Here is a 22,833-nt window from a genome sequence, read left to right on the forward strand (position 1 = left end):
CCCCGGATGTCCGGTATAAAAGGAAGCTGGCGTGCAGCATTCATTTACCTTTTGTTCTTCAGACCCTTTGCTCATGACTACGAACAAAACGAATTCAATGAATTCTTATTCTTCTACATTGCTGGATCTACGACGCAGAGCAGCGGATCGTCCCTACCTGCAGCGACCTTCCCCTGCGTGTCTTGGCGGTTCCGGAGGTGTTAGAGATTTTTTCTAAGAAAGGTCCTTTTCAGGACTGAGCAATCTCCAGTGTGGCATGTCCCGCTGTTCTCCTGGGTGCGGCACCCTCATCGAGGAGGGGGATGGACACGATCACTGCATTAGGTGTCTGAAGCAGCGTTCGTTGACACATCTTGCCCGCACTGCGGGCAGATTGTCATTAAAAAGTTGCGGTCACGGGTGGCTGTCTTCCTACGGGAACCAGCCACCATTTCGTCTGCTACTCGGGCCGTGACATCGGTGGCTACGGCCCCGAGGTCCGCCTGTATTAGCAGCGTTAGTGATCTGGGGACCTCTGCGAGCGTAAACCCGCCAGCCAAGTGCTCACGGGCCGATCGCACCCCAATATTCTTCTGAACGTTCCCCAACCGGCGGTGGCATACACTCGGAAACGATGCGTGGCATAGATGAGATGTCGCTCGCAGCATCGGAGGGAGACTGGCATCCGACTCTGACGAATCCAAGCTCCACCCCCAGCGGTCGAGCTCAGGAGGAAGCAGAAGTGATGTTAACTGTGCTAACCCGGGGATACGTTGTTCCTGAGGTAGGAGCGCGGTGCAAACCACGCCCACCCCGGGGGCCATTTTTTTCCCGGAGTCGCATGAGGAGCTGTGTAAAACTTGGAGCGCTCCACTCACGGCCCGCTCCAGTTAAACCAGCTATGACAGCGCTCTACAGGCAAACAAGGTGGCGGCACGGGCCCTGGGTTGGGCGATGTCCACGGTAAAGGTACAGGAGAGACGCCCCCGGCTGTACCTTGTGCAGAAGAGTGACACCGAGAACGTCCGCTTTCTTGATGCACCCATCTCGCAGAGTGGGTTGTTGGTAACGCCGTCGAGGACTGCGCTCAGCAGTTTTTGAGGGTGAAGCAGACAGTGGCATTTAGCCACATTTTTTTCGCGCCGCGACTCGGCCGCCTAAAGGGCCTCCGAGATCCCGCGTGGCGTCTGCTTCCCGGCAGCCCAGGACCCCTTCGACATCGGCTCTGGTTGCTTTGCCCCCGAAGGCATCCCCCCGGAAGCGGAGGTCGAGGGGGAAACCTCCACCCCGTCAGCAACCTTCTCGCGAGAAGGGACACTGACGGGAAGACACCAGGGAGAACAACATCGGGCCTGACCTTCACAGCCACGGCTCTGATCGGTCGGTACGGGACGCCTCCTGCCTCGTCAACAAAGCCGGACCCTTTTTCAGGGCCTGGCGCCCACTTACTCACAAAGTTTTTCTGTTCTGTTTTCTGTTCTCCCCGGGTGTACATGCAGCCGATCGCACACTCGACTGGACTGTGCCCGGCAACCTTACCTCACGCCCTGGCGAGGCGTAGGGTCGTACACAGACGACGGCTGCCACACTCAAACCGACAGTGCGTGCAGCTTTCTCGCCAGGCAGGCAAAAAGGCGAAGCCGACCTTCCCTCCGGGGACCCCCGTGACCTATGGTTAGCTCCGCCAGCCGACGAACCCCCCCCCCCCCGTGGGAATGATGAAGCAGGCCGTCCCCTTGGTCCCCCTGTCACAGTCCCTGGGAGCTCGAGAGCTGCCCACACTGTCTCGGTGGCTAATGAGGGCGGTCCGTCTAGGTTACTCGATCCAGTTCGCCAGAGACTCTCCCAGGTTTCGGGGCATCATCTCTGCCTCTGTCAGAGGAAGGGACGCCTCCGTACTTCGGATAGATGTCACCACCCTTCTGGCGAAACGGGTATCGAGTTTGTCCCTCAAAACCAAGATGTTTTGTGGGTTACAGCCCGCACTTCATCGTTCCCAAGAAAAACGTCAGTTTGCGCCCCATAGGTCTGCGTACCCTGAACAAAGCACCTTCACAAGCTGCCGTTCAGGATGCTCACGCAGAGGCGCATCCAGACATCGATCAGGTGTCAGGATTGGTTTCGTGGCAATCGACCTGTTCTCCCTTTCGGTCTGTCCCTGTCCCCACGGTCTTCACGAAGATCGTGGAAGCCCCCCTATCTCCCTGAGGGGAGGAAGGTGTGCGGGTACTAAACTATCTCGACGACTGGCTTATCTTGGCACACTCGCGAGATCTGTTATGTACACAAAGGGACCTGGTGCTCCGGCACCTAGATCGGTTGGGATTACAGGTCAACCGAGAGAAGAGCAAGCTCTCCCGAGTGCAGAGCATCCTCTTTCTCGGTATGGAACTTAACTCTGTCAATGACGGCGCAACTGTCCGCAGCACGCACCCAGTCGGTGTTGAACTGCCTGGAACACGTCAGGCAGCCAACGGTCCCCTTCTGCGCTGGCATATCAATTGCCTAGAGTTGTGGGCTGTGCTACTTGCGTTGAGAAGGCTAGCCTCTAGTGCAGGGCCAGCACGTGCTGGTCTGCCTGGACAGCATGACACCCGTAGCGTACATCAATCGCCAGGGTGGCGTACGCTCACGGCAGCTAACACGACTTGCCCGACGCCACCTCCTGTGGAGTCAGCAGGTGATCCACTCCCTGCGGGCCACACACATCCCAGGTGAACTGAACCAGACAGCCGACGCGCTCTCTTGTCAGTATAGGCCTTGCGGAGAGTAGCGACTCCACCCCCGCGTACTCCAGCTCATTTGTGTGCTGTTCGGACTGGCACAGGTTGACCTCTTTGCCTCTCACGACACCACCCATTCCCCGCTTTGAAACTCCCTGTCCGGGGCCCCCCTCGGCATGGATGCCCTTGCGCACAGCTGACCGCGGGACGGGCGTCCCCCCCCAGGAGCTTCCTTGCACAGACACTGTGCAAGGTCAGGGAAGAGGAGCACCAAGTGTTATGGGTTACACCGCACTGGTCTAACCGCACTTGGCTTCAGAGTTGATGCTTTGGACAGCAACTCCCCCTGAACCATTGCCCTGAGAGAGGACCTGCTCTCTCAGGGTAAGGACACTTTTCTGGCATCCCAGATCAGACCTCTGGAACTCCCATGTCTGGTCTCTAGACAGGACGAGAAGATCCTGAGTTGGCTACTCCCCGTTTACGGCAGAGACCATCACCCAGGCTAGGGCCCCATCTACTAGGCGGTTGCACGCCCCTAGACGGTGCCTCTTCTCGTCCTGGTGTCTCTCTCTCAACGATAAAGACCCACAGAGGTGCTCGATCAGGATTGTGTTGTCCTTCTTACGAGACTGGAGACATCTGCCCTCCACACTGAATGTGTATGTAGTCGCTATCGCCACTCATCACGACTCAGTGGATGGAAAGTTTCTAGGGCAACACGACCTGGTCACCAGTTTCCTCAGGGGTGCGAGATGGCGGAATCCGCCTCATCTCCGCTCCATACCCTCTTGGGACCCTAACATGGGTCCAAGAGCCCCTCAGAGGTTACGATCTTCCTCACCTGACGAGTAAGACGGCCCTCCTGTGGGCGCTCGCTTCCTTCAAGAGGGTAGGGGACCTCCAAGCATTCTCTGTGTCTCCGGATTGCCTTAAATTCGGCCCTGGCAAACTCTCTTATCTTGAGACCCAGGCCCGGATATGTGCCCAAAGTTCCCACTTCTCCCTTCCGGGACCAAGTGGTGGACTTGCAGGCGCTCCCCATCGGGGAGGAAGACCCAACCCCATCCGTGTTGTGCCCTGGACCGCACGCAGAGCTTCAGTAGCTCTGACCAGCTCCTTGTCTGTGTTGGAGGACAGCAGACGGGGAAGGCTGTCTCCAAGCAGAGGCTGGCGCACTGGGTCGTGGATGCCATTACAACGGCATTCCGATCTCAGATTCTCCCATGCCCACTGGCAGTGAAGGCTTACTCCACACGGGGTATAGCCACCTCCGGGGCACTGGCCAGAAGCGCCTCTCTAGCAGACATCTGTAGAGCTGCGGGTTGGGCTACGCCCAAACACCTTCGCAAGGGTTAACAACCTGCGCGTAAACCCGGCGTCAGCCCACGTCCTGCGTGGCGACATGTAGGACTGGCATGCGGGGGGGCGTATGCCTGCGAATGGATCTTCCCACCCTCCAAGAGGTTGGGTCAGTGTGCTATCTACCTTTTTTCTTACCCAAACACATGGCCAATAAACTGGTATCTCACCAACCTTCCTTCTTACTCAAACACTGGTTAAGAACAGGCATTCCATCCATCACTAAGTAAGCACCCCCTGGAGGTTGGCTGGGCAGAGCAGCCTTCCCCCTTAGGCCGGGACACCATATGACGTATAACAGATAGCTCTAACCGGACCTAGTGCTACCGGATGTCTGTAACACCCCCTCCGTGGGCTGTTCCATCTGATGTATCCTCATGAGAATGGTTCCCACTCTTGGTAACCCATGAGCTTCCCCAGGTGGACCTCCACCTCGCAGTTAACTACTCAGTCCGCACGTAACATGCATTCTCCTCCAAGGACGAGACCATACCTATATCCACCATATTCTTCCCCATGAGTAGGAGGTGGCCTCTGCAGCGCATCCCTAATTAAGGAAGTTGCGCTTACCTGGTGTAAGCCAGACGGCCTCTCGCCAGTAGAGAGCTAAGGCCTCCGTCCGGGAAAGGTTACCGGTCAGGGCTGTACCCATCTTTCCCCAAGAAAGCTCTGGAACCCCCCGACCACCACACTGGAAGGTTACAGTTTCGCCAAAGCCTCGAGCTGACACGCCCAGGCCTGTTACCGTCGCTTCGCTAGAGATTGTGACGCGATACAGTGTTGTGGCGTTTTCCATAGGCAACCCCATCTGTGTCTCTTATGCCACAAACACGTATCGTATTCTGCTGCAGTCGTGAGAAGCTCTCATGCTCTTCAGAACAAGAGGTAAATGAATGCTGCACGCCGGCTTCCTTTTATACCGGACATCCGGGGGCGGAGACCGGCATGGAAATTTCATTCGCCAAATTTCGTTGGCCTAGTCAGAGTTGATTGGTTCTCAAGGGCGAACCCCATCTGTCGTTCTCGACACAACGTCTCGTTTCCTCCTTCAGGGAACTGAGGTTACATACCTAACCAAGACGTTTTTCGATTTTAAGTATACTTTTTATAACAAAAGTGTTGTAAATCAAGTTAAGAAATCAGGGACAAGAAGACAATAGAGGGGTGAATATAAATAAAAAATGTTGTAAAATGGATTCGATCCCAGATACGCACTACAGCTCAGAACCTCAGTCTATACGCCCGCTGTGAATAAATGTCTTAATGTACATCAAGTGTGTGTACACACTTGTGTGTACTCACGTGTTTATGGGTGACGTTCCGCACGTCACCTACGTACATGATGCGTCCCTGGTGCCGAACGATGCCCACGGTGATGGAGTCCTCGCACACTTCTGAGGCCACATAGCGCTCCACTTGGATCCCCAGCTCCCTTAGCACCAGAAGCCCTAAAATCATCATAAATATCATAAAGACTAAATGCACAAGTTGCGTAAAAAACGTCAATTTAAATGTAGTATTTTCAAGTTTCAAGTTTTGTTGTTGACGGTCAAAATTGCTGCTCCTGCAATTAAATCTCACAGTACTATCAAACATTACAGTGGTATCATCGGGTAACGCTTAGCTAAGTGCACTTTAAAAGCCTTGACGGGTGTAACATGATCAGCACTATTTCTGCTAAGACCACAAAAGGGACGGCGAACATTCTTCACTAACCTGTTGCGATCCCATCAAAAAGTGACAGGACACGAATGGGTTTTCTTTTCTCTGCCAAAACCGGAGGGTAGAGCCTTGGTGGTTCCTGTAAGAGTAGAACAGGGGCCAAAGAAGAGGGACAGAAAGAGAGAGAGCGAAAGTGATAGAGAGACCTTTAAAACACACAGCTTTTGTAATAAAAGCCCACCTGTCTGTACGTGTTACAAAGAAAGCCTTTACGTTAAAGCAGTCCAGCAACAACGGACTATTGTTGAGCGTCTGTACAGTATACGGCGTATTGCTGGCAAGTTTCATTAACTTTCTTCTTGTGTCTGTGGTCCTTGTTAGACGTCTTTGCGTTCAATAACATTAACAATAACAAACTCACGCTTTTGTAATGCGTACTGAGTATGAAGCATGTAAGATAAAACTGAATCTTAATATTTGTTTTCTAAAGCACAATAGGCCGAAACACTATGGCTGCTCTTTCACATTGGCTGTATGCCAAGATAATCTTTATTCAAACGAACTGGAAATCTAAAGGTTTAGGAGATGTAGCATTACATAATAAAACAGAAATCATTAACTTTTATACTGTAAAACACAGTTTGGACTGCAACAGCTGCAATATTCACAGTCATAAAATTTGGATAAGAAATCAAAATATATATTTATCTGTAATAACAAAGAATGGTTATAAAGACAAACAAGATTAAAGAGCTATTAACATACATTCTACATTCCAAACAAAATATTTTGAGCCCACAAGACATTAAAATATGCATGCCTACTGTGGAGAAACAATAAGCAGAAGACAATGCATCCCTACAGAGCATTGTTTTGTTCTTACACTTTTGGGCCAATGAGATGAAAGCTTTGGGGTCATGTGTTTGGATCGTGTGTTTCAAAAACGAGCTAGTAGGGTCGCACAGTGTACTGCAATGCTAAAACTTCAAAATACTTGCGATGGTGCTTGGTATCGTAGTACTGCAAGTAATGTTGCATATGCGCATTAATGTTTGTTTGAACCCTTACACCTGTCATTTTGCAGAGTTTCTCTCCTAAATGAATCCGTGTTTTGAACGACTTGGACGAGATTATATTCACTGAGTTTTGAAAAAAATCTGTCTTTTTGAACGAATTGGTTAAATGATTCACTGACCCCCAACTACAGTGTGTTTTAGTTTAATATTTAAAGTAAGCCACAAATTTCCCTTTAAAAATATTGCTGTATAAATTAAATTTGTCGCACGCATTAATAAGTTCCCACAGGGAAAATGTTCTTGTGTACTTTGGTATAGGAGGTTTTATTGGACCCACGTGCTGGCCCGAAATTAACTTCCAGCTTCAGTCAGTGTTTGGTTATAATATAAAAATATATTTTATAATTAATTTGTATCTAGAGTAATTCCTATTAATATTTTACTAAATTAAACTAAAACAATTTAGCAGTTAATGATTCTTTGCTGAAGTCTACCGGAAGTTGTGTTTGGGGCACATAGTATGTTTTTTTTATGTTGTTATTGCTGAAATAGTCAATTTATTATAGATAACTTACATATACACACTTACATATACATACATATAGACTAGTGTTTCAGAGTCCTCCCATTGTAAATATTAAAGTATACTACAGAATTTACTATAACTTATTCAACTGAGCCTACACAATGCCCACTCCCTTTGGTAATGTCCGACATCACCCAAAGCGCTACCACTGCACAAAAGAACATTTATCGTCAAATAATCATTTCTGGAGAAAAAAAATTACGTGTACTTTCAGCAAAAGCAATAAGAAAGTCTGCAATATGCATTTGAAGTACATATTCAGGATGTGAAAGTGACCCAGAATAAAGTAAACAAAATAAAGATCGAAGCTGTAGCCTAACGTACTTCTCTTGCTGTTACGACAATACGCATGGATATCGCTATTGGTTTCTGACACGTTTAGGCAACTGTGATTTTGACCGTAAAGTTCAAATTGACCTCCGATAAAATTCTGTCAGTGTTGATGTGATGCAGTCCTTCATTGTGGATCATATGACAGTCAGTCTATAAGCTGAAACTCTTATAGAAGTCTTTATTGATTTACAATATGACAACAAAGATTCCACATTGACATGACAACAATCGCAAAAGATTTTTTAAGACCTAATAATGCGCAGCCGGTTAAACGCTATGGTATGATTATTGGACAAAATGGCGAATAACAACAGGGGGGCGCATAATATCAGTGTTATGATTGGTCCAGTCGCCTGTCAATCAAACTCTACGCAAATTACTATAGTAAATACAAAAAAAACTGTGGTGTACAGTGTAACACAGTTTACTCTAGTAAATACAAATGTTCATTTAGATCCGTGTATTAAAGGCAGGGTAGGTGATCCTGTCCAGAAACATTTTGTCATGTTGGTCGGAAATCTCTTTACATCCTGATAGCGATCAAAAAGTATTGTGGTCAAATAATATTTTTACAATTATATATCGTCTTTGAAAGGTGTAGGACCAAACAATGTTCGCCCAATCAAAACGTATTGGGCAAACGCTGTGACTGGTCATGTGTTTATTTTCAGCCAACGTATTTTGCATATCACTTCGTACCCTGTTCACACAGACATCATACGTCATGAGCGTGCTTGTGTCCGCAGTGGCAATGTAGGGAGAATAGTGGACAATCAGCAACAATCAAACTTTACTGCAGCACCGACAACAAGTAAATCTACAAAACGAAAATCAGCTTTTACACGATGGAGACAGCTCCGGCAGGCCAAGGGTCTGAAAGACGATACCATGGCTCTCTTTCTTTTGGACAGGTATGAACATGCTTGGAGAAGAATTTAATGGATTAAGTTTGTAATTCGCTACATGGATTTATGAAATACATGTAGTGCCAGCAGGCTGAAGTTAGCACCTTCCCAAATTAACTACCCCACCTTAACTCTTTCGCCGCCAGCCTACGGCAGCGCTTTTTAACATTTTTACCCAACTTTAATGGCTCACAGTAAATTTTGTGTAAAGAATATATGGACAAACAATGTGTCAACAGAAGAACAGAGTCTCAGCTTTTAAACAAAAGAAACCGTATTCTTCTATATTCATTTGAGCGGCCCTTATCACTCCTTAGATGTGGGTAGGTTTCTACGAAAATGCATCATTTTGATTAAACAGCTGAGAATATTAAAGTTTTTTTTCAAAGATTCCGCCCAGATTACACTAAGAACAATGTTTAAAAACCGATAAAACATATACGTTCTATGTTCTGGGATTCTGTACTTTTTCCCAAAGGTGTGTAACAGCGCCACCTGCTGTACAACAGTACAAACACTGATTGCCGAAATAACTCGTCTTTGGCAGGGAAGTATTTATTTTTTTAGTTGACGAGATAACTCGTCAATGGCGGTGAAAGAGTTTAAGAAAATGTGGTTTATTATGTAGATACCAATTATGAACATGGCACAGCGTCGCAATACAGCCTAGTATCGTGATACTTTAGTTGGTATAGTATCCTAAAATATGTTTATGGCACGATGACAAGCCTACTACCTAGTCCTACATGTATTATTATTTATTACATGGCACTCAGGAATACTTGCTCCTGATTGGTCAGTCACAACATTTAGAGATCTGTTCTCCTCGGATAAAAAACGAAAAAAGTCATGTTGGGATTACACAGCGATTCATCACTGAAAAAAGTCACTTACAAAGTCCTGATCGTGATTGTTGGCGAAGAAGTGCTGTAGTCTGCAGGGCCAGTCGGCCCGGCGCTCCAGCAGGCCATACTGTCCCTTCTGCCCACACATGAAGCAGTTCCACGGGTCCTCTTTTATAGCTGTCTGTGACGCGCCGGGCCCCACCAACAGATCTACACATTCCACACAGAAACACCTGCAGAAACACAAGAAAACATCATCTTATAATATAACACAGACAACGCTAATGCACAAGGACCTTCAATAAATGTCATACCTGCAACAGTTATTGTTTCCACACATCAGCACTTCTCTGCCTCCGCAGCAGATTGTACAATAGGACTGATAGCCGTCATCGTCATATTGATACGCACATTCGAGGAAGCAGTTCTACAAAAATGCAGACGCTGAAATATTAGCTAGACTGTATCGATGTGTAATGGGCACACATAACTGGGAAAATTACAAACATTGGGCATCATGGAATCTCATAGGAATATGAGAATACTAAGACTTTTACACAAGACATTCAGCCTTGACTGACTCATATTTGTTCACAGTAGAAATTTACACAGTGTCACAAAATCAAATCAATTGTGTCACTTTGGCAAGAAACCATCTGCCAAGAGCATCAATGGAATTGATAAAAATATTACAAGCAGGCAAACAAAGCGGCCCTAAAGGAAGAAGGAAACAGGAGTTTCCTGGCTTTTACCTTACAGCTTTGGCACATTCCTCCTATGAAGAGCGGGTGCTCCAGGGAAACATTAAGGGTGCCACAGGAGATGCAGATGTCTAATAGAGAGAGAGAGAGAGAGAGAGAGAGAGAGATACCTGAGGCTCTACCATTGAAAAGTTGTTATGATATCACAGTTACGTGTGACACATACCTTCAATGTTTCGACACTTTTGACGAACTTCATAAACAAGTCTCTCTGAAAAAGAAAGGCAATAGAGAAAACGTTGTTAAAAAACTAGCAGTATTTCAGACACATGGCACATTTTAAGCATTAAATAAAAATCTCTTTAAATGGTTTTAGGAACTTCAGCTGTCTTAACTTATGACACAACTCTATCAACAAGATGTTTTTCATTAGAGACACAGATGTATTCACTTGAAACGAACATTACTCACTAAAATAATTTTGCAAACTGCAGCACGGCTACAACTAGAGCCTATCAATATTAAGGACTGAATACTCACAATATACTTATGATGATTTGGTTGGCAGTATAACATTTTAATCATTTTGGCTATTAATTCCACAATCACTTCTTTTTATTGCAACACGCAAGTACAGTATGGGAGCATTTCAGACTAAAAATAAATGTAAAGTAGACAATAAAAGCTGCCCACCAACTCTCTGATAACTGAAGAAAAATATAATCTGCACAAATGAACTACTGAACTAACAGAAGGTCTTGGCCAACCATCAAAAAAAAGATGCTCTGGTGCTCTAATTTCCTTCTGTTTGATTGGTTAATTATGCTCCCTGCGATTTAACAGCTCATTTCATTACAACTACTGTTAGGTTTCCTCGCCGCAGAACATTGTAAAATTTTGCCATTTATCGCCATTATACATTTAAATGGTCAATCACAGACTAAACTCAAACACCTAAAATGTTTAATTAGAACAATAAACAAACAACTGACTTGGTTAATTAGAAAAAATGTGGTCCTAATAGAATGTGGTTCGTTGTAGATGTTGTGGGAAAGCGGGGAATTTAACTTTCTTAAAACACAATTTTAACTTCTTACAAATGCACTGATATTTTCTCTAAAAATGTCTAACTGTGAATATGACAAATTCTGTCATTTTGACCAGATATTTAATATTATTGAAATGTATTGTGTTTGGTAGTATTACGTGGTTGACACGCCATTTTAAACATCATTGGAACACAATGGCAAACTTGTTTGTCTGGCTAAGATTTATTTTACAGCTAGCATTTTAAATAAAATAAAAATACTCAAAAAAATATATACAGGACACGGACACCTGTACCAATTTTGTGTAAAATGTTTATTTATAATTGTAAATAAATCATAATAGAATAATGTAAATACATAAATAATGATATTTAACAGGTTTATGGTTATTTGTTAAGATTCAAGATTTTTTAAATTTAACTTTTGTAGTATCCTTATTGTTTAGATCAAGCCACTGGGTCATACAAGTCCAGAAATTAAAGAAACATGCTGTTAAAGCTAAGAAGCTTAAAGAAATAGTTCACCTTTAAAAAAAATCTGTCATCATTTACTCATCCTATTGTCGATTTAAATATGTGTAATTTTCTTCTGCAGAACACAGATTCTTTGAAAAATGTTGGTAGCCAAAATAGTTGGTCCCCTTTGAATTCTATTGTATGGACACAAAACCAATGCAAGTCAGTGGGGACCATCGGTTAGTTGTTATCAACATTTTTCAAAATACTTCTTTTGTGTTCTGCAGAAAAAGGAAGTCATACAGGTTTGAAATGAAAAGAGTGCGTGCAAATAATGTAGGAATTTTCATTTTGAAGGTGAACATGGTTATGTAGGTGACCGTTTAACTGTATAATTTAGAAATTCATTCTCTTTAAATCTGTAGGATAAGATGATTGCTCTGTGATAGTTGCAGACACACCCTTCTGTGTTTACTCTGCAGCTGAGTGGATGAGAGCGATTATCCTGATTTAGCCCATGTGGGTGTGTGTTTACGACTGAAAACTCTTTGAACTCACTGACCCCGTATAGTGAAAGTATCAGCTCACCTCGAGTCCTCTCGTCGACGATGTCTTTGACCTTAGGTTTTTCTGTGGCTGTGCTTTTGCGGGGCTTTTTTGTTGGTGGGGGTGTGTAAGCCGCTGCCTCAGGCTCCACCCACATCTCTGGGTAGACTTCCTTATATGGATTCCGTTCCTCTGAAAAAGAAAATGTGCATACAGTTATACGTAAATGGATTAAATGGGATGTCTACGTGTACATTGAATAGTTAATAATGTGTTTTTGTCCAATTTATTCTTTCAGGTTTCAATTTCTTTCTGGAAGGCTGGCATTTGTACATTTGTATTATGCAATCTCTAATATACAGTAAACCACTATACTGACATAAACCACAGATCTCGCAAGAGGTATTAGAGCTTGTAGAAGCCTTAAACTTTTCCAATGAATTCTTTACAATAAAATAGCAACTAGGCTGGCCGAGGTCCAAAATGAAAAGCAATAAAAAACAAAAGGTAGAAAATGACAAGCAATAAAAATGTTTTAAAAAAAATGACAAAAAGTTGACAACAGTGGTTCATATGACCTGTGTGCTTTATTTCTAGTCTTTTTATAGGGAATAACTTGAGACCAGAACAGTAGATGAATAATCTAGGGATAGGATACCCAGATTTCTCAGAGTGAAATACAGGATGAAAAAGCACGCTCGCATCCACCCCACTGCACACATAAATGTATCTACACAAGTGCAGATTTGGAATTGGTCTAATTTTAAACTTGCTTTGTTTATTTCTGTGGGTTAAAGGTCTGACACATTCAATTAACTGTATGGATTGTTTCAAAAACGTTAGACACCTGTGAGAGAGAGAAAGGGTCATACAGGTTTACATCAGCGGTCTTCAACTACCTTTCTTTGAGGGCCAGATTCCAAAAGTATAAATAGGATGCGGGCCTGTGTTTTAACATATCATAATTTCTTCTGTTATTTTGTATTTCCGTTATTTATTGCATTTTGTTCCTTTTATACTGTTTTTGTTGCTGTTATATACTGCATTAAGGTCATATACTGTATTAAAACATGCACACAAATATTGCATCCATTATATACTTTTTCATGATATTTAATTAAAAGGAATATTGTCTTTGTAATAGTTTTTTATATTCCCTTATACGTTGAATGAAATTTGTTTTAATTTACTCACACAGTCCCCCAGTTCTTCCAAGATGTGGGTGGTATTTTTTTTTTTTCAAAGAGGATATTTATCAAGATATTGAAAGAAGTGAAAGTCAAATAAAAAAAGTCAAAAACGCTAATACATTAGGCACAAAAGTAATCCTTGCCCCTTGACGTTAAACTGGCGTCTAAAAAAGCGAATCAATCAGTCTGTGTAAGAAACTGAACGCTATTATCGCATCTTCGGGTAAATTCCAATCGCATTCATGTGCCCCACGCACTTATAAGGGCAGATCCTTTGAAGTGTAAGTTCTGGAGGGAGATGAACAGATGTTTAGCTGTTTAAATTATACATAATGAATAATGAATACAGTAAAAAACAACATATTTTTTTCCTTATCTTAGACAACAGTTCACGTGTAGAACTCTTCCTGCAGTTACTTTCAAGGGCACAAGACACGCTCTGGAATGCGACCTATCATGTGCGCATAGCCGCAAACCGACTGCCTGTGGCTGCGGATTGCCGATTATAACTTTGCAAATAACATACGTTTCTGGGACAGACCGATCACATCGTTTTATAAAACGTCAATCGTTATGAGCCGAGCTTTCGAATTGAATGTAGCAGCGTTTTGGACTTTCAAAGGCGTGGCGTCTCAGGACGCGCATTTCTTAAGCATACCATTCTTAAAGTCTCTCCACTCATTTGAAATGTTAAGGCGGGCCAAGTAAAGATGATTCTTTGGGCCCCATTTGGCCCCCAGGCTACCACTCGACTAACCCTGGTTTACATACATGTTCCTGTCAAAAACAAGAGGATGTATCAGCATCATTATTGCCGTTTTGTAAATATTTGAAAGTGTGCGCTTGTCTTCAAAAGTTTATCGTGAAATGTCCAGTTTAAAACGAATGTGTAGGAAAATCATTACCCTCATCGCTCATACACTGAATTAAGATTTTTTTAGCTATACATGATATTTCATTAAAAAGAACTCACTCATTGATGCATATGTATGAGGCAAGTGTAAAACAAACTTCACAGCCAGTGTTAAGACTGTTAAATTATAAACATGCAATTGTGATTGGATGGTCACTTTTTTCCCCCAAAATATACTATGATGTAATTGGCTACCTCAGATTAGGCCATTCAACCGTGACAAAAGAAATTTAAGGCAAGACTAAGCATGATTTTTTCATAATACGTCAGGACACTAAACAAAGAGTTGAAATATGGGACATCTGGTCACCCAAAATAAGGATTATAGTGCTTTTTTGTTCTTTTAGAGCTTGCCACCCCAAAAGTTGCCAGTATAATCTGCAAAGAAGAACTTTCGTGTTCAACACAGTCAAGAAAGTCAAAAAGGGTTGAAACAACATGACGATGAGTATATTGAGACAACACCTGAGATTTTCTTTAGTAATGCGGGCAGACGTATATGCTTAAAGTCTTACCTTCAGGTGGCTCGAGGCCTTTAGGTCCTGTGGGTTGAAATCCTGTCATGGCCCATTCAATCATCTGTTTGTTTTGCATGTCTACTGATTTAGAAGTGTCAGTGTCGTCACTCTCCGGACATGTGAGAAATGTTTTGCCCGCTCTAGTGCTGGCTACCTGTTTAGCACCAAAGATTTTTCTTTAGACAGTTTTTCACAATGAGAACTAAACTAGAAACATGTTAAACCTTTATGGATCAGTACCTGTAGCACCTCAAAGATGGCTTTCTTGTACATGGGTTGCTTATTGTAGGTTGGCTGATGAAAGGCGTTTTGGAAGGAACTCAAAGGTAACAGTTTCTCAACACAGACCTGACAAACAGGTTAAGACATTTCTATTAAAATTAACTTGATTTTCATCTTGAATGAATACATTACATGCAAAAAACTTACCACGGAAAACTTGCCATCACCAAACCACATGACCCATCGAGTGCCTTCAGCCGCTCGGCTTCGTCCGGTCATCAACCAGGACACAACCCGGCCGGGCCACCAGGAGAATCCACGTAACTTTCCCCACACTAGCTCCCCAATGCCAAAACCTCGGCCATCCTGCATCATACAGCATTAAGATGGATGAAGAGTCAATTGCATTAAAACCCAATGTTATATATCTTTATAAACATTTTCCCCATTAATTTGCGTTGTATGAACACAGAACCACCATGACATTTCTCACAATATCTTCTTTTGTGAAAATGTAACAGATACGTGTAGACAACACAACGGTGAATAAATAATGACAGAATTAAAATTTTTGATGAACACCCCATCTGATCATAAACGACCCGCCCTGAAGTTCGTATGACCTGAAATCAGCTCGTACCTCGTACTCTGATTCTGTGGTCTTAGGTGAAGTCTTGTTTCCATCTCCTATAGGCACAGGTTCCGGGGTGGTAGCAACGTTCGGAGAGGCTGGATCCGTGGGCTGCTGCTGGAATGGTGGAGGTTGATCATGGAGAGGAGGATGTTGGGCTTTGAGGTTGGTCTGAGGTTTGCTTTGTGGCTGTGGTGGTTGCTGTTGTGTTGCCGGCGCTGGTGGAGGAAAGATGTGCGGGACGGTAATTATGGAGCTTTCTTTCTGGAGCTCCGTCTCTACCTCGCCACAGTCCTCCATTGAGTTGATCACAGACACCAGTTTCGCCTTCTTCTCTGCCTGCAACGTGGGGAACAATGAGACAGAAAGAAGCAAAAGTAAAGCGCACAGACCTTCCTGAGAACAGCACAGGTCGGGCTCTTGATAAATGGTGACTGCCCGGTTTGTTTATAGTACTTTAATACCACGTGCCAACGTAAACATCCCCCATCCGCATGATAAAGTGTAACCCCCGCCCCTATGACTTCGAGCCCCGCCCCTTTGAGAGTGATGGATGGCAGAAACCCGTGAAAACAGTTGCCTTTTCATTTAGGCGAAAGCTGTTTCTAGCGACGAGCCTTCCCCCGCGGCCAAGACGGATGCTGGGAGCGTAAAGCGGCAAGTTCACTGAGTTTGTCCAACCTGACTCTAAGCTATTAGGTCAAAAACAGAGGACACGAGCCAAGCCATGACTTAAGCAGCTCACAGCAAATCCTCAACAGCTGCACCTCGCTCACCCATTCTTTCTCACTCGCACGTGAATCTCTTTCACAGCTGTACTTTCTCTGCTGCTGAGCTCCAACTCCGGCTCCGATTTCACTCACATGCACGTGAACCTGGCAGCGGAGCACGCGTTGTCTGAGTGTGCATAGAGAAAGTGAACGGCTGGATGTGTCCTCAGAAACTTCTTTCTGTTGCTGTCTTTAGCTCACTCCTTCTGTTCTGATGGCTATACGTTTGCACGAGCCCGCAGGGGGAGAGCGGGACTTTGGGGCCGAGAGCCCTTGAGTGTGTGAAGTCCAAAATCTTGACACCACAAACATTTTGCATTTTTAAATACAAATCCTAACATTTACAGTCAAGAGTATGGGAATTTTTGATTGTCTTGCATAAATAGGCGTGCAAAACTTGAATTACAAAATTTGCTGTCCCACCTTTGCTTAAAGTGATAATTCACCCAAGAATGAAGAATGAAAATTTTGTCATTTACTCACCCTCTTGTCATTTCAAACCTGTATGACTTTCTTTTCTCTGCATGACAGAAAAAAAGATATTCTAAAGAATACCACCAAGCAATGGTGGTACTAGGGTGACCACCATCTAACAAACCAAATGTGGGACAGGTAATCCGTTTGTGTGGAACAATGTGGGACACCATTGAAAGGTAGCACGAAACTGTGATATAATAACGGAACAATTAAAAAAAAAAATGTTTAGCTTATAAAAATAATTTGTTATTTCGTCCATTCGAACTACAACATAATTAATGTTATATAACATAAAACTATTTTAATTGCGATTTCAATTTAAGGTTAACCTTAGTTCAGTTAACAACATTCTTCAAAATATCTTCTTTTGTGTTCTCCGGAAGAAAGAAAGTCATACAGGTTTGAAATGACAAGAGGAAGAGTAAATGATGACTGAATATTCATTTTTAGGTGAACCATCCCTTTAATGTCAGCCTGTACTCAAACTGGCAGCGACTCCACAAGTGTATGTAAAACTTGATGACCCATGTTGTTACCTCAGCAAGATTTGAGAGTGTTCCAAAGAAAACCTTGTGGATTTCACAAGAAAAAAAGCTCTTTTGGTTTGTACAAAGTCATAAATTTAAGTCACAAATTTGCTTATTTATTCAGTGACCTAAAACAGAATAGTTTTTTAGTTTTAAATGAGACTAAAACCTACATTTTGGAGCACACTGTATGTGTGAATAGAGTTTACAGTATGGTGGTACAGAATAGAAACATGTGGCCCCAAATCAAGGGGCTTTACTGTAGTTTATAAATATCTGAATAGTTTCTCTGGCTGCTCAAATGAGCTGGCCCATATGCGCTAGGTTATTGGTTTTTGACCACGGGTGACTATAGAGAAAGTATTTGAGTGTGTGTTGGTGGTTTTAAGTATATGTCTGTATATAGTATGCCTGTGCAGAAATGGGAATTATGACATTATATTTATCAGTAAATGAATCTGGTTTGCTGGTAATGCAATAAAGTGCATTTTATTTTATAGGTAATTAATCCATTGGGTTATTGAATCCTAGGCATTATCTCCTAGGTTTTAAATATGTAAAGATTTGTAAGATTTCAGTCAAACATTTGCGTGTTTCAAGCCAAGCAGATACATTCAACTAAATCAAAACATCATTTAGATCTGACACTCTTATCTAAGTAAAATATTAGCTTGTGCTTTCCATGTCTGATTTTATCTGACAGGCTTACGGCCCTGTTTGTTCAAAACATACACAGCTTACACTCCCCCATTAGCCAAACTGGCTGTATGGGAATGTAGAAATAATTTTGGTTTTAAAATCTAAACGTTTCTGTAATTTCTGGAAAATAAGAGACACTCCAAAAATGTTAGAATAGTTATTACTGAAGGTAACATATTGTGTTATATATTGTTGGCTTTCTCCTTAAGAGAACAGTTGACCCTAATGTTGTTCCAAACCCGTACGACTTTCTTCCATGAAGAGAAAAGATTGTATTAATGGAATGACAGCGAATGGAGACTGGAGCTTTCAAGCTTTGGATAGGACCCATATGGTAGCATTTTGTGAGACACAATACTACATTTAAGCTTTTCTTAGTAGGAAATCTCAACATCTGCTATCTGAAGGTAATGTCAGGTAATTCAATATTTGATACATGCACAAGTTTTATAAGCTGGAGCATCAAATTCATTGAAAAGTTTCATTGCAAAAGTACAATAGTGTTTAATACAATTAATTTATTAATTGTATGTTGTTGCTTCTCTTACGAAGTACAGGTATGGTAGTCAAATCGATTTTAAGATTTTCATTTAAATGACTTAAAAACAGCATACGTGGGCCACTTCTTTGATACTCCTAATGTGGAAAATAAGAACAAGTACATTATTCAAACACTCTTCTTTTAGGTTTCACTTAAAGTCATCAAAAAATAGGTCACACGGGTTTGGAAAACATAATGTAATTTTTCTGCCAACTACTTTAAGGGTGAGGGTGATTTGTATAAAAAAGTCAAAAATCAATCGAAAACTGACACAAATGGGGGTGGTTTGGAAAGTGAAAAACAGCTATAAGTGGAGGTTTGCTTCTGGCTCTTTTTCCAGCAGTAAATGCCCCTCTTCGGGGGCCTCAGTGTAGCAAGTCCGGCTCTTGAAAAGAGAGGAAAGGGGGAGGGTTTGAAAGTACAGTACTTTACAGTCTTTATCGGTCACAACTACGGCACACGGCCCGACTCAGGAATAACAACATATATGAGCAATAGATCATCCACAAGAGATAGCTTAAAATAACCAATGTTGTTATTAGTCCTAAGAGCACGGTATGTGTACATCCTAACAAAACACAACAAACCATAGATAACGTAACCTTTGTCTCATGCTGAAAAAAAGTATAAGCTCCAAACCTCTAAGGCCAAAGTTCACAAGCTGATGGCTTAGTTTTTTGAATAGCTGTTCAACAGAGAAATTATGAAATATTAGTTACAGAAGGAAGGTTGAAAACAAAGGTAACACAATGGTAACAGTTTCTAATACTACACATGTCAAGAAGACGAGCATTGCTGCTCACCAGCATATAACAAGTTTGAGGATTCTTTGAGTTTGCCATACCATTTAATTTTTAGGACCATAAACTGTTATACACAAGCTACAGGGTCTGTGCAATAATGTAAAAATCTAAAAAACTACTGTATATCATATTTATTATTATTAGCCTATTACTTCATTTTCACTCACATATTTTTATGTATTTACAGTATATACATATGTGTGTATTTTATATGCCCTTTTTAGACGGTTTCATCTTAAAAACAGAAACAAACGTAACTGCGCAAGCGCACTTTTTGACCCCATTTGACCTTCCGGTACACATTCACAAACAATGGAGTGCCTGTAGATTATTTATATAACAAGGAAAAGAAACCGAGAAGAGAGAAGCTAAACTTGTCTCTCCAATTTTCGGAATTTAGACTTTGATACCATACTCAACTGCTAGATGTCAATGTATCATACGGTTTGTTTAAATGCGACAGAACTACATGACCCATTTAACAAATTGTTTATTTAAAAAATGAACATACAACAAAATTCAACAAGTCGTTTATTTAATACAATTATTATGCAGTAAAATGATGATACAAACTAAAATTAACATAAATTAAATTAAATATAAATAGTTTATTATTAGACACTATTAGCCAAAACACAAACCGGAGGTTGACGGTCTATACAGATAGTTTACATTATTTACATGTGTCTCATCCTTTCTGTCTGTTTGTGAGTCTAATGTATGTGCACTTCTGAGAGGAACGCTAAAATTTGTTGTACAGCTGCGCAAGAAGATAAAGTATTCTATCCTATCACATAAGAGTTTGTGAATGTAGTCCAAATACTTAAATACTTTTTCATAAGGAGGGTATTTTTTTTTCAGTTAAGTCTTTGTTAAAACGTGACCCTGGACCACAAAACCAGTTTTATAAAACGGTCAGTTCTGCTCCTTGTTCTGATTGGCTGAGCCGAATTTTAATCCGTTATAAAATCCTTTTTTTTATAAAATACATTTTATTTTATGAGACCTTGCTACGCGTATTATAATTTTATAATATTTAGGCAAAATAATTATAAAATGCTTCGCGTCGTGCCACATTTCCATTAGCTGATATAAAATGCACTGTAACCCACTGCTTCTTGGGGCTTATTGCTTTATTATGGGTCAATCAAATCTGGGCCCCCTGGCTGAATACAATAAACTGAATTTTAGGCGTATTATTCGATACAGACCATGAATTTGATAAACAAATAAATAATGTTAAATCTTGCTTTTTAAATCTGAGGCTCATGGCTAAAGCAAAGACTTTTCTTTCTGTAAATGACCTTGAGAAACTTATTTATGCTTTAATTTTTTTTCGCGACTCGATTACTGTAACACTCTATATATAGGAGTTAGCCAGACAGCCTTGGTGTGTTTACAGGCCGTGCAGAATGCAGCAGCTAGGCTGGTGACAGGCAAACGCAAGCATGAGCATATCCCACCGATTTTGTCCTGTCTTCAATGTTTGCCAGTTTGTTTCCGTATAGAATACAAACTTTTACTATTTGTTTTTAAATCCTTAAACGGTCGGGCACCAACTTATCTTGATGCCAAAATCGGGAATCCAAAGGTGCAAAAAATGTAAATATTGAGAAAATCCCTTTAAAAGTTGTTTATCAGAGCTGTAAGTAGGCCGTTGCTAGGAAGGAACAGGTTTGCTGTTTTAATGCTCTCTATCATTACGGCTGTAATGATATTGTGGAGAGAAGATGAACCGGAAAGTGGAAATTCTAAGCTTTACTTAGATACCAAACTTGAGTGGGTAACTGTCAAAAAGCAGGGAGCAAAGTGCTAACACAGGCGTGTTGCTGGCCATTTTGGTTCATGATTTTGCCAAAAAAAAAATATTGTTTGTTTTAGATGTACTGCAATGAGTATAGACGATGTAAGGTTCAAAAACGCTGTATTTTCCACATACCGTGTGCATGTTTGTATCTCCTCTTTTCCCCGCCTCTCTAAAACGCGCAGATTTTTTACAAAGCTAATCGCTCTGAAAAGTGAAGTGTGCTATGATTGGCCAGTTAACCAGTGCGTAGTGATTGGTTGAATACTGCAAGCGTGTGACGGAAACGTAGCGCCTCTTACCATATTTGGAACATCAGGTTCAAAAGGAATTGCACTGACAGGTACGCCCACCTTACTTGCGTATACATTTGGGCTGTCCACGATCTGACATAGATTTGTGTGGGTGTGGTTACATGAGGCGTTTCAGGCAGGTCTGTGTGAGCATTCACTTTTAGATAGAATGCATTTTTTGTTTTGACACTTTATTTTATGCAATTTTACGCATCTAATACATGTATGGGAAACTTATAACACACGAAAGACACAGAAAAACACGCATTCGTGCCATATGAACCCTTTAATATCATTGTTGTATGTTTGGATATTGCTACAAATAAACCCGTGCTACTAACAGATTTTTTGGTCCAGGGTCACAAAGTATGTCTGGTGTTACAGAAACACATGGTCTACAAAAAACCTTAATATATTGAAAGAAAACACCTACAGCCTTAAGCTCTCTAAAGTTCAATGATCATGAGCTGGTCCTGTGCTGGTTTAAGCTGGTTAAGGACGAGCTAAGGACCAGCTCAGGACCATATTAAACCAGCAAAAACCAGCTACCATGCTTCAAAACCTAACTAACCAGCATATGCAGTTTTTTTCAACAGGGTTAATTCATAAGAAAACTAATTTGGCAAATGTCTCATCCCGGCCATGAGGGTGTACAATAAGTACGAGTCCAACCACCTAATGCACAAGCTATTAAAGTCCTCAATGCGTGTTTGTTCATGAGAATGTGTGCTGTTCATAAAAAATATATTTGTAAGTGTAAAAACCACACTGCTGAATACAACTGAACCAGAATCACCATGCATTTGAACCCTTACAAAAATGAAACACTGTTTTACTACAGTAACCACAGTTTAACGTGCCATTCGTAGTAAAACCATAGTAACCACAAATTTCCCGTCTCGCTACAGGAACCATAGATTAACTATTTGTAGTAAATCTATGGTCAAACAACACAGTAAGCAATCCGACAAAAAAAACAAATATGGTTTTAGACTTATAATAAAACCATTGTTAATTTTCATAAGGAAACCAATAAAAACTGACTCCAAGCTAATAAATAACAGGTCTTCCTCTAACTTTAATCAATGTGGGGAAACAATTGGGATCAATTCAGTTCAAAAGCCATCCCTACTGGCAAGAATTTCTTTCCTCACTATGTGGCAAACGCATTTATTTGATGTGACTTTGCGTGAAACCAAACAAAGCCTGTCCGCTTTGTATAAAGATTACTGGACGCATTTATTTGCGACTGCACTGAGTCCATTAAAGGGCTCCAGTAATAA

The 22,833-nt window shown here is 41.9% G+C and overlaps 1 protein-coding gene across 4 annotated transcripts in view; it reads right to left on the reverse strand.

The window, feature by feature from the left end:
• dnmt3ab (DNA (cytosine-5-)-methyltransferase 3 alpha b) overlaps positions 1 to 22,833 on the reverse strand; it is a 52,632-nt gene that overhangs the window by 6,142 nt on the left and 23,657 nt on the right. For all 4 annotated transcript variants that reach the window (XM_056768203.1, XM_056768204.1, XM_056768205.1 and 1 more), the window contains 11 exons: positions 15,646 to 15,975; positions 15,213 to 15,371; positions 15,024 to 15,131; positions 14,781 to 14,937; positions 12,205 to 12,354; positions 10,339 to 10,383; positions 10,164 to 10,243; positions 9,726 to 9,838; positions 9,461 to 9,644; positions 5,781 to 5,865; positions 5,367 to 5,512 (listed from right to left, as the gene is read on the reverse strand). In XM_056768203.1, the coding sequence (XP_056624181.1) occupies positions 5,367 to 5,512; positions 5,781 to 5,865; positions 9,461 to 9,644; positions 9,726 to 9,838; positions 10,164 to 10,243; positions 10,339 to 10,383; positions 12,205 to 12,354; positions 14,781 to 14,937; positions 15,024 to 15,131; positions 15,213 to 15,371; positions 15,646 to 15,975 (1,557 nt within the window). The remainder of the gene's footprint in view (positions 1 to 5,366; positions 5,513 to 5,780; positions 5,866 to 9,460; positions 9,645 to 9,725; positions 9,839 to 10,163; positions 10,244 to 10,338; positions 10,384 to 12,204; positions 12,355 to 14,780; positions 14,938 to 15,023; positions 15,132 to 15,212; positions 15,372 to 15,645; positions 15,976 to 22,833) is intronic.

The sequence above is a fragment of the Triplophysa dalaica genome, chromosome 15 (assembly GCF_015846415.1).
Source record: "Triplophysa dalaica isolate WHDGS20190420 chromosome 15, ASM1584641v1, whole genome shotgun sequence".
In the NCBI taxonomy this organism is placed as follows: Eukaryota; Metazoa; Chordata; class Actinopteri; order Cypriniformes; family Nemacheilidae; genus Triplophysa; species Triplophysa dalaica.